Below are 12,911 nucleotides of genomic sequence, written 5' to 3' on the forward strand. Positions count from 1 at the left end.
CACATAGAACACGCTTGTGAGTCTGTGTATGAACAAAGGTCAAATATTTACATGGAATGTTGACCCTGACTTATACAACTATTTTAAGTTACGACATCTTTACATACAATTTACTTTACGAATAGCTCCATTTGATAATTAAAAAAATATGCCTTTCAAATATTTCATAAATATATAAAATTTCACTACATTCTATTTTTCTTTGAACATGACATCTAAACTCTCTTTACAAATCAACAAACAAAATACTTTCTGTTTGGAAGTTACAGATGCAGTGAGTTTTGATTGGCCGGGTCTTACTGCAGGCAAGAATGATATGACATGTTCTCTTATACAACTTATGGTCATTTTACGGTCTTGAGCTACGTGAATTGTTTGAAGTTCAGTAGTAACCAAGAAAAATGAGAGCCCATCTAAATATTTACGATACAAGAGTCTGTCTTAAAAGTCTAGAAAAATGGCAAGATTAGGATGGTATCTGACCAGTGTTAAGAATTATTTTGATGATGCCGAGGTAAGTTAACATTACATGAAAAGTTTTCTAAAATATGTCTTAGTGCAATTTAAATATATGATCAATTGCACAGGTGAAAAATGATCACATTTTTAACTGTATCAGTTAAAGCATCTACTTTTAGATGTAATGTAAAACATCTACTTTTAGAATAGGTATCACATTCTTACAATTTATTGGGAAAACCCAAAGCCAGCTAGAATCACCTCTTTGGTGACTCTAGAACTCCTGTTTGAGGATTGACAAATAAAAATGTCCTTTATGATCGTTACTTGCCCCAAGATATTACCATCCTGATAAAGATTAATACCGTAAGGAAAGGCTTTTAGTTACAGATATAATCATTTTTAAAAGTACATCTTCCCTTCTTAAACATTTGGGTCACTGATATGTAGTCATAAAAAGGCCTTCTCAAGCTATAACATGAAGGCCACTGTGAATATATTGTATATATGTAAGAAAAAGGTTGCACTTCAAAATAATAAGGGGATGCCTTACTGTTAGCCTGGGCAAATCTATAATGACCCATCCAAAGAAGAGCAAAGATGTCCTGTTTCTTTGGAGCTGTTCAAGGCTGCTAACTTAATACCTTCAACTGCTAACCCACAAACTTGATGGCAGGGCCCACGTCTAAGACCAACTGAAGCACTGAACTCCAATATCTATTCTCTAGCTATTTCTCTCTAAAACGTCCAACCTCATCTTGGAGCTAGAACTGCATGTTAAAGACAATCAGAAGGTTCAAAGCTCTGCTCAGAATACGGTACTGTGCGGATTTTGATTTTGGATCTTATACTCAAATATTGTGTTTGAAATAAGGCTGTAAAAAGATACAAACAAAACCAGCATTCAGTTTTAACCAAGATTGCACATCTACAACAGTGATATAGATTTAAAAAAAAAAACCCTACCACCAAAATGGTAACTGATTCCATCATGCACTCTACAGAAAAGATGCTCATGGGACCTCCCTTAGTTATGAATGTAACCAGCTCACTGGAACCCAGTGGGTTTCTGTCTCTAACTTGTCAAAAGTTGTCTTTAGCTCATTGAATGCCACGGTGAGGTCATCATTTACTATAATTTTGTCAAAAAGATGGCCATATTGACTTTCCATTATCTGTGCAGATTTAATCATTTCCTGAAAGTCGTCTTCCTACAAAAGGAAATTTAAAAAAAAAAAAAAAAGGTTAACCAGGCAATTACACCACTTTACACGGATGCAAACATTTCCACAACTGGTTTACTGAATGCTACTCTGTGTTCATTCTTTCATCTCAGCCACAAATGAAAATGACCCTCTTGAACAAGTTCTTCAGAGGTCATAGCTTCTAATCCTCTCTCTCTGATCTGTTTGTAACTAAACTGCTCTGATAGAGTCAAAATTCCCACCTTTCCCAAAATTCGGGATTGTCAGTCACTAACTTATCATTACAGGGATGTTTTGCTCAATATAACATAAAGATCTATTCACAGAAGCACAAAAAAGCCATTACAGTACAATCACTCAAAATGCATGTGCCTGGATACAATCTATCTTTTATCGGTTTTTGGATCACACTGTCTACTACATCTTCCAAAGGCAGTGGCTACTGCACGTACGATTTTGAGCAGCACTTATGTCTTCTTACTAAGCATCATTGTACTTACTGTAAAGGGCTTTGCAGCACCCTGGTCATCTCTGCTTGAGATTATCTTTGCATTTTTCCTTGTCTCCCTCAAACGCTCTATTGATGGAGGCTTTATAAATATCACGTAGGGCTTAAATTCTAGGGTCCTTAAGTGTTTCACTGTCTGCAAGGAAGAAAATCAGTTTTCTTACATTTCTTCATAATGTCATGAGTGAATTTTACAGTCAAACTGAAGTTTCTTTCAAAGGAGAAAATTCCTTAAAATTATCTAATTCAGGGGCGCCTGGGTGGCGCAGTCGGTTAAGCGGCCGACTTCAGCCAGGTCACGATCTTGCGGTCCGTGAGTTCGAGCCCTGCGTCGGGCTCTGGGCTGGTGGCTCAGAGTCTGGAGCCTGTTTCCGATTCTGTGTCTCCCTCTCTCTCTGCCCCTTCCCCGTTCATGCTCTGTCTCTCTCTGTCCCAAAAAATAAATAAACATTGAAAAAAAAATTATCTAATTCAGGCCAGTAGCTCTTTCAATATATTATTCAATTCGTTGTTGACAATAAATATTAATATCAATAAATTATATATGAATATATGTTAATGATATTAATAAGTAATATTATAGAATGTTGAATAAATTATTAATTAATGAATATCAGTATTAATGAATACCCCTGAAAAGATGTCGGAGCACAGAACTTGCCTTTTAAAATGTTTTGAAATGTCATAATACTGAACAGAAGCAGCTAAAAAAATCATAAAACTGGTTTTTAAATCAAATACTTAAAAGATGCCATTGAGTTAAAAAGCTGTCTGCATATGAAAGTCTTCCAAACATCCCATGTAAGCCTTTTCCTGATCTCACACGAGTTCTCCTTTTGTCCTTCTGTCCTTCGGAGTGTCCTAAAAGGGCAAGCTTCCTGCTCTCCATGAAGCTTGTCAACACTTCCCCGTCAATATTTTATATTATTTACACTATGCTTCTGAGGACTCACCTGCAGTCAAGGGGGATTGGTAAAGGGGTGGGAGTTAAGGGATACTCTTGAGCCATAGTCAGAGCCTCCCTAGAATGTGAATACAAATCACAAACTCCCCTGAGGAGTTAGGCAGACAGGTTATGTGGGGTGGGGTTGGGGAGAGATGGGCTGTATGGCTGGTGAGGCTCTGTGGACATATTGCTGGAACCACACTGAGGGACTTGGACACAACCAGAGCCAGGGCTCGGGCAGAGAGGGGTTGTATAAGCAGAAGCATCCTATTCCTCACCAGCGCCCAAGTTAAGGAGTCAATCACCCTACTGATTCTTGGGACTCTTTTTACTTCAGACTCATCTTCCTGAAGAGAAGCCAAGGGCTTCTCTGGGTCATTATGGCTCTTGGAGGTTATACACCCTAAGGTGTACCCATCAGTGAAGTGAGAATCTGTGATCCCTGGGTAACAAGGAAGATGCTACGGGTTGGATCTCTGCTGGAGGATATGTGGTTCAAGAAGAACTGAATGGCTTCATCCACTGGCACCCTCAGTCCAAAGTGTTCACAAGCGTTCCCAGGATGCCGGCAAAGATCTCCCTGACAGCTGTGAGCAGGGTCTCGTTCAGTGTAATTCCTGTGAGATGCCCCACAGCTCTACGTGGGGTGCTTACACTTCTAGGATATGTATAGAGTCAAACTCAAAGAAAGAGGGCCAAGAACCAAAATGTCCATTGTAAAAATTACAAACACTTATAATAATACATGATACTTAAGAATACAGTATACTTGGGGTGTGCCTGGGTGGCTCAGTCGGTTGAGCGTCTGACTTCAGCTCAGGTCATGATCTCGCAGTTCATGAATTCAAGCCCTGCATCAGGCTCTGTGCTGACAGCTCAGAGCCTGGAGCCTGCTTCAGATTCTGTCTCTCTCCCTCTCAATCCGTACCAGCCCCGCCCACCTCTCTCATGCTCTCTCTCTCAAAAATAAACATTAAAAACAGTTCGTTGTTCACTTACGTGAGGCTGCACGTCCAACAAACAAACTTTGTTTTTCGCCAGGACAGAACGAACTGAGTCAATACTTGTGCCGTAGTAATTGTTTTTATATTCCCCATATTCAATAAACCTGTAGGAAATCGGACATGTGTCAGAGCCATTTGCGAATTAATTATACACATAAGTGGAAAGACATAATTCATATATATAAACGATATTCTTGCTGAACATGTAATTTTCTTTTACTGTGTTCAATAAAATAAATAGGGCCAAGTACTCCAGAATGTCAATTTAAAAAAATCTTTTATTTTACATTTTCACATCAGTAACACTTGCTTGTATTACACTGAAACAGAAAAAAGTACTTTAGTCCACCAGTACTCTGTTTGCCATCACCTCTTTTTCAGAACTAATGCAATGCAATAAAACAGTGAATAAACCAAACAATAGAAACTACTGAAATTTCACCATGCGCTATGGAATAACCAAGCTCAGCTTTAGAACTACAGCGGGAACTGGTTGGTGGCTAATGGAACCAGGGCAGCCGATTATGTGCTATAAAAACACAATCGCCGTGCCAAACGTGGAAAAAAGCATTTTGATGTTTCAATAAAATCCCCAAATCCTACATTAAAACACACATTGCTCCCCAACACCCTCCATTATCCATGCTTAAGCAAATGGAAGACCTGGGGAGGTGGAGGAAGCCAAGCTGGCCAGGGGATTTAGTACAAGCAAGGCGATTAACATTATTTTAATTTTTTTTTTTGAAGAGTCAGTGAGGGAGAGAAGTGTGTGTGGAGGAGAGTGTGGACGTAGGGATCTATGACATAGCTGTTAGTTTTCTGAAATAAAATTCTATTCACATATGTTAAGATTCAATTAGTTGAGGTCACAATAACATACTAGGAACATTCCCTCATTTTTCAAAATAATTCCTACACACTTAACTCACCACAAACACAGCAGCTCTAGGTTATTAAAAAATTACAGATGAAGATTGGTAACGAGTGTTATCACCTTCTTATCAGTTTCAAATATTATAAAACTGAAAATATATTTCAAATGGCTCAGTTGCCTAAAACTGGACACGTAGGCACATGCTTAAAAACAATGGTTACACAAAAAAACTTCCACATACTTGTTATTTTGTACATCTGTCTCAAACAAATGCTTGGAAATGAAAATATATTCCACACCGTCACTCTCCTGGCTTCTTCTTGCTCTGGTAGTGTCTGTGATTTAATTAAAAAGAGTTTACAAAAGTCTGTATCAACCATCCTGAGGAACATACTGAAAAAGAAATCATCATGTATTAAAATTAATACATGTTAATTAAATAAAAAGTTATCTTAACCCTCGAGGAAAAACTCGTTTCTTTCGCAGATAATATGCTTATTATCATATTTATTATCATATTCACTGAAGCAAGTCTAACGCCCACTAGGTTGTAAGATAAACTCTGAAATGACTTTACTCTCTTCTACACACAGCAGATAGGGAGGATGCTATCAATAACCGAACGAAGTCAAAGATCTCCAGGTGCCATTCATTCCTCCTTTGCAAAAGTATAAACACCTTCTTAGAATACTACTGAACCCCCAAACATTCAGTAATTTTACCTATTTGCTACTAAATTATAATGGAGGAGAAAACACAAGGACTAATTTTAAAACGAGAACCAAACCTAAGGAGTTGCAGTGCCGATACGGCACGTGAAAGACTGACTACGGCCCATCTTTCCTACTGATTACAACTAAAAACTCTGCGCCCAAGACAAACTATCTGAGCACTTTTATTTATTTTTTATTATTATTTAAAAATGTTTATTCATTTTTGAGAGACAGAGACAGCCCACAAGTGGGACAGGGGCAGAGAGAGAGAGGGAGACACCGAATCCGAAGCAGGCTCCAGGCTCTGAGCTGTCAGCACAGAGTGCGACATGGGGCTCGAACCCCTGAACCATGAGTTCAGAACCCGAGCCGAAGTTGGATGCTTAACTGACTGAGCCACCCAGGCACCCCCCCCCCCAGCACTTTTAAAATAAATAAAGCAGGTTGTGTCGGGAAATCAACAGGCCGTGGGGCAGAGTTTTAACTTTTATTTCCTCTTTGCTTTGCCCTGAGGGTGGGAACAATCACAGAGCATCATGGTGTTATGTGTGACTAAATTGCAGTGTAGGAGCCCTTATTAAGAAAAAACAAGAAAGTCCTTAAAAACTGAAGTGTGTGGAGGTAATCCAGGAAGACTGGAAGAGATATTCTAATCCTGAGTAGGAAGGAATACTAGCTGAAGAAAAAACCCTGAGCTATACGCATGCAGTTTGGACTCCAGCTAACATAGCAACATTTTACAACAGAGTTTAGGACACAGAAGTGTCAGCCTAACCCCTCAATAACAGCAGCACAGAACACATCCAAACCAACATAGAAAAGGCTTATTAGAAAACTGAGCTGAGATGTGAACTCTGTACACAAGTATCAGACTCCCCCGAACTACATGTGACAGAGATGACCCAAACCAGTGTAGCAAGAGGTTTAGAGAAGTGAACTGAGATTTAAACCACAACTGACAGTGAGACAGAACTTATAGTCTAAACATAAAATGGTTGATTACTTGCTAAAGTAAAAACATTCTCCAGAATGTTGATTCCCCTATATAGTCTGCTTGCTTTACTCATTTTCAAAGTGCTCAGACAGTTGTCCTGGGGCCAGAGTTTTTAGTTGTAATCAGCAGGAAGGATGGGCTGCTTGCCATATTCGCACTGCAACTCCTCAGGTTTTTTGTTTTTTTGTTTTGTTTTGTTTTTTACATTTATTTATTTTGAGAGAGAGATAGCATGTGAGCAGGAGAGGGGCAGAGAGAGAGGGAGAGAGAGAATCCAAAGCAGGCTCCATGCTGTTAGTGCAGAGTTCGATGTGGGGGTCGATCGCATGAACCATGAGATCACGACGTGAGCTGAAATCAAGAGTCAGATGTTTGAGCCACCCAGGAGCCCATTTATTTCTAAAGTTAATCCTGTATTTTCTGTTCCATTATAAGCAGGACCTAGAGTTGATACAACATTGCATTCATAATATCCAGGATGCAATTAGGGGTGCCTGGGTGGCTCAGTCGGTTAAGTGTCAGACTTTGGTTCAGGTCATGATCTCGCAGTTCGTGAGTTCAAGCCCCACGTCAGGCTCTGTGCTGACAGCTTAGAGCCTGGAGCCTGCCTCAGATTCTGTGTCTCTCTTTGCCCCTCCCCCAGTCACTCTCTCTCTCTTCTCAAAAATAAAGATTAAAAAAACTTAAAAGAAATTATTCAACATACAAAAAACACACATAAAATAGGACCAGTTCTCAAGGAGAAAATGATAGATGGCAGCTCTGAATGAACAAGAAGTTAACTAGGACTATCAAGCAAAGAATAAGGCAACTATTACAACTGTGTTTTATAAGGTAAAGGACAATACACCTGAAATGAACGAAGATATGCATTCTTAGAGAAATGGAAACTATAAAGAAGAACCAAGTGGAAATTTTGGAACTGAAATATACAATATCTAACAGAAACAAATCACTAAGTGGGCTCAGCAGCAGAACGGAGATGACAGAGAAAAAAACCAGTGAACTTGAAGTAGGTCAATAGAAATTATAAAATCTGAGCAACAAAGAAAAAAAGACTGAAAAGATATAAATGGAGCCCCAGGGACCTGTATAACATATGTGTAATCCGGATGCCAGAAGGAGATGAAAAAGAGATTGAGGCAAAAAAAAATGTATTTGAAGAAATAATAGCCAAAAACTGCTAAAATTTGGTGAAGACATAATGTTTACAAATTCCCAAAGTTTCAACAAATCTCAAATAGGATAAGTTCAGAGAAAAATCATGCCTAGACACTAAAACCAAAGTACTAACAGCCAAAGATACAGATAAACATTTTGAAACATCTAGAAAAATCCAATACAGTACATGTGAGGAATACTGATTCCAGATCTATTGTATTATTATAAATCATAAAAACAAGAACTCAATGAAATAATATCTACACTTAAGGTACTGAAAGAAAAGAATTTCACCCAAAATATCCTTCAGGAGAAAAAGGCAAAATAAACACCTTGTTAGAAGAGAAACCAAGAAATTTTATCAGCAGATGTGTTCTAAAAGAATATTCAAGGAAGGTTTTAGGCTAAAAGGAAATGTTAAGAAGGAAATCTATATCTTCAAGGAATGAAGAGCAACAGAAAGAATGGTTGAATATAAATAGAAGTTTGCTTTTTTCCTCTTAAGTTCCTTAAAATATATATTAAAATATATTTATATATGTATATATTATATATACATATACAACTGATTTAAAAGTTTTAATATTATCTGGTAGAGTTTCCAGTGTATGCAAACATGATATATTTGTCAATTACCACAAAAAGGACTATATAATTGAAAGGTTTCTATATTTTATGTGAAATGGCATGAAGATAACTCTGAATGATTAGGTATAAGCATGTTGTAATCCCTACATCAACCAGTAACAATACAAAGACATATAAGCAGAGAGCAAATAGGTAAACTGAAATGGAATGTTAAAAGCCATTCAAATAATAATAATAATAATAATAATAATAATAATAAATAACAGTAGAAAAGAAATAAAAAGCAGAAGGCAAAGGATAAACAGAAAAACAATAAAATAGCTTAAATTTAATCATTTTCATAATTTGGGAAATGTTAATTGGTTTGTATAATCCAATCAAAAGGCAGAGATAGAAAGGGTGAAAAAGACCCTAGTACATGCTGTCTATTAAGTCTATAAGAAAGACACATTAACTACAAAGACACAGATAAGTTGAAAGTGAGCAGATGGAAGATAGTACATATACCATGTAAACAGTAAGCATAAGGCAGCTGAAGTGGCTACTTTTTTTTTTTTTCAACGTTTATTTATTTTTGGGACAGAGAGAGATAGAGCATGAACGGGGTAGGGGCAGAGAGAGAGGGAGACACAGAATCGGAAACAGGCTCCAGGCTCTGAGCCATTAGCCCAGAGCCTGACGCGGGGCTCAAACTCACGGACCGCGAGATCGTGACCTGGCTGAAGTCGGACGCTTAACCGACTGCGCCACCCAGGCGCCCCTGAAGTGGCTACTTTAATACCAGATAAAAGAGATTCCAAGAAAAAGAGTATTACCAGAGATAAAGAAGAACACTTCATAATGATAAAAGATAAAATTATGAGAATTATAAATTTGTACACACATAATAACAAAACTTTAAAATACATGATGCAAAAAGTGGCTGAGTTAAATGAAGAAATGGGCAATTTCACAACCAGAATAAGAGATTTTAATGCCTCTCAACAACTGATAGAGCTAGACAAAATATCAGTAAGACACAGGTGACCTAAACACTACCACCAACCTTTGGAGACTAATTAATACCTATGTAACACTACATCCAATACATGCAGAATACACATTCTTTTCAGGTGTACATGATGCGTTTGTCAAAAGGAAGATCATATGCTGGGCCAATAAAAAGTCCCAACAAATTTAAAAGAACCCAAATCATAAAAGAGTAAATTCTCTAGCCATAACATAATTAAAAACCAGTAATAAGATATCTAGGAAAATCTCAAATATCTGAAAATTAAATAACACACTTCTAAATAAAGATTCAAAGATGCAATAATAAATATTGTGAAGGACATAACAAGGAATATACAACCTATTACAGTTACAGCATGGAACATGGTGCAAAGCAGGAAACTTATACCTTTAAATGCTTATATTAGAAAAGAAGATCTAAACTCTATGACTGAAAGTTCATCTTAAAATATGCTAGAAAGAGGGGCACCTCAGTGGCTCAGTAGGTAAAGCATCTGACTCTTGGTTTCAGCTCAGGTCATGAATCTCACTTTCATGAGTTCGAGCCCCACATCAGACTCTGCACTGACAGTACAGAGCTTGCTTGGGATCCTGTCTCTCCCTCTCTCTCTGCCCTGCCCCCACTCCTGCGGTCTCTCTCAAAATAAATAAATAAACTTTTAAGATGTTGCTACAAAGAAAACATCACAGTACACCCAAACCAAGGAGAAGAGAATAATAACAGAAATTAATACAAAAAAAAAAGACAATAAAGAAAAACAACAAAATTTAAAAACCTAATTACAGTGATCAAGAAAAAGAGAACAGGGATGCCTGGGGGAATCAGTCTTTCTCTCATGTTTTCTCTCTCTTTCTCAACATAAATAAACAAAGATATTTCTTTTAAAAAAAGAAAAACAAAGATCACCAATATAAAAAATGAAAAATGAGGGGCGCCTGGGTGGCGCAGTCGGTTAAGCGTCCGACTTCAGCCAGGTCACGATCTCGCGGTCCGGGAGTTCGAGCCCCGCGTCGGGCTCTGGGCTGATGGCTCAGAGCCTGGAGCCTGTTTCCGATTCTGTGTCTCCCTCTCTCTCTCTGCCCCTCCCCTGTTCATGCTCTGTCTCTCTCTGTCCCAAAAAAAAATAAATAAATGTTGAAAAAAAAATTTTTTTTAATGAAAAATGAGTTATTATCAGAGATCCTATGGACACTAAAAAGGATTAGAGAATATTATGCATTACTTTATGCCAACATATTTGACAATTTAGATGAAGTAGATACATTTCTTGAAAAGTATAAAGAATCAAAATTGAAACAAGAGGAGGAAAAATATCTGAATAGCCTGTCAAATAAATCAAACTTATTTTTTAAAACCTTCCCCCAAAGAAAATTCCAGGCCTAGATGGCTAATGAAGTCTATCCACCATTTAAGAATGAAATAACACAAATCTTACATCAACATATTTTTGCATAAAGAGGAATCACTGCTTCATTCATTTTATGATATTAGTACAAACTAATTGCACAACCTATCAAAGACATTAGAAAACATTACAGACCAATCTCCATCAAAAGTTTAGATGCAAAAGTCCTCAACAAAATTATTAGCAAGTTAAATTCAGCAATATATTTTTTAAAAAGATAAGAGATCATAACCAAGTAGAGTTTATCTCGTGAATAAAAAGTTGGCTGAACATTTGGAAATCAATGGAATTCACCATATTAACAGAATGAAGGATAATACATGATCATTTCAATGTATCTAGAAAAATCATCAGAAAAAAATTCAGTGCCCATTCATGACAAAAAGCATCTGCAAACTAGGGTTCACAGGGAATGCCCTCAAATAAATAAAGGGCATTGATGAGTAAACATCACACTTAATGGTCAAAAAGGGAGTTGTTTTCCCTTGAGATCAGGAACAAGGCAAGTCTGCTAAGTAACAACGTAAGATATAACTTGAAATGGATGAAGATCTAAGTGTAAAATGTAAAATTATAAAACTTCTAGAAAAAGCAGAGTGTCTTTGTGACCCTGAGACATAAAAGATTTTTAGGTAGAACATAAGCACAAAACATGATAAGTGAGACTTTGTCAAAATTAAAAACTTTTGGTCTTTGTAAAACACCAGTACAAAATGAAAAGTTAACCCACAGACTGGAAGGAATATGTGTATAACTTATTTATCATATAAAGGATATGTATCCAGAATATATAAAGAATTCCCAAAACTCAATGAGACAATGCAATTTTTTAGGCATCTATTTATTTAGAGAGAGCACACAAGCAGGGGAGGGGCAGAGAGAGAGAGAGAGAGAGAGAGAGAATCGCAAGCAGCCTCTGTGCTGTCACTGCAGAGCCCAACGTGGGGCTTGATGTCATGAATTGTGAGATTGTGACCTCAGCTGAAATTAAGAGACTCACGCTTAACCCTCTGACAATGCATTTTTTTTTAAATGGCAAACTATTTGAATAGGCATTTTGCCAAAGGTCCATAAATGACTGGGTCCACAAAATGACACTCAATATCATTAGTTATCAATTAAATGCAAATTGAAGTACAATGAAATAGCACTACACACATACAAGCATACCTCATTTTACTGTGCTTTATTTTGCTTCACAGGTATTTTTTTTTCTTTTAAACAAAGTGAAGGTTTGTGGCAACCCTGTGTCAAGCATCAGCATCATTTTTCCAACAGCATTTGCTCACTTTGTGTCTCTGTCACATTTTGGTAATTCTCATGATATTTCCAACTTTTTCATTATTATATCTGTTATTGTAACCAGTGATCTTTGACGTTACTATTGCAGTTGTTCTGGAGTGCCATGAACTGTGCCCACGTAAGATGGCGAACTTAATCAACAAACGGTGTGTGTTTTCTGACTGCTCCACTGACTGGCCATTGCCTGATCTCTCCCCGTCTCCTCAGGCCTCCCTCTTCCCTGAGACACAACAATATTGAAATTAGGCCAATGAATAACTCTACAATCGCCTCTAAGTGTTCAAGTGCAAGGAAGAGCTGTACGGCTCCCGCTTTCAGTCAAAAGCTAGACACGATTAAGCCTAGGGAGGAAGGCACGTGGAAAGCTGCGACAGGCCGAAAGCTAGGCCTCTTGCACCGAACAGTCAAGTTGTGAATGCAAAAGAAAAATTCTTGAAGGAAATGAAAAGTGCTACTCCAGTGAATGCACGTGAATCGGCCTGATTGCTGACCTGGAGAGAAGAGCCAACCAGCCACAACAGTCCCGTAAGCCCAAGCCCGACTCCCTTCAATTCTATGAAGGCAGCGAGAGGGGAGGAAGCTGCAGAAGGAAAGTGTGAAGCCAGCAGAGGTTGTCCCTGACGTTTAAGGAAACAAGTCATCTCTGTCACAGAAAAGTGCAGGGTGAAGCAGCAGATGCTGATGTAGAAGCTGTAGCAAGTTACCAGAAGACCCAGCTGAGATAGATCATTAATGAAGGT

The 12,911-nt window shown here is 37.8% G+C and overlaps 1 protein-coding gene across 4 annotated transcripts in view; it reads right to left on the reverse strand.

The window, feature by feature from the left end:
- Positions 1–651: 651 nt before the first annotated feature.
- The window catches only part of MPP7 (membrane palmitoylated protein 7), a 292,696-nt gene continuing 280,436 nt past the window's right edge, over positions 652–12,911 (reverse strand). For all 4 annotated transcript variants that reach the window (XM_043563317.1, XM_043563318.1, XM_043563319.1 and 1 more), the window contains 4 exons: positions 5,238–5,331; positions 4,118–4,226; positions 2,165–2,308; positions 652–1,670 (listed from right to left, as the gene is read on the reverse strand). In XM_043563317.1, the coding sequence (XP_043419252.1) occupies positions 1,491–1,670; positions 2,165–2,308; positions 4,118–4,226; positions 5,238–5,331 (527 nt within the window). In that variant the 3' untranslated portion in view covers positions 652–1,490. The remainder of the gene's footprint in view (positions 1,671–2,164; positions 2,309–4,117; positions 4,227–5,237; positions 5,332–12,911) is intronic.

Source organism: Prionailurus bengalensis, chromosome B4 (genome assembly GCF_016509475.1).
Source record: "Prionailurus bengalensis isolate Pbe53 chromosome B4, Fcat_Pben_1.1_paternal_pri, whole genome shotgun sequence".
Classification (NCBI taxonomy): Eukaryota; Metazoa; Chordata; class Mammalia; order Carnivora; family Felidae; genus Prionailurus; species Prionailurus bengalensis.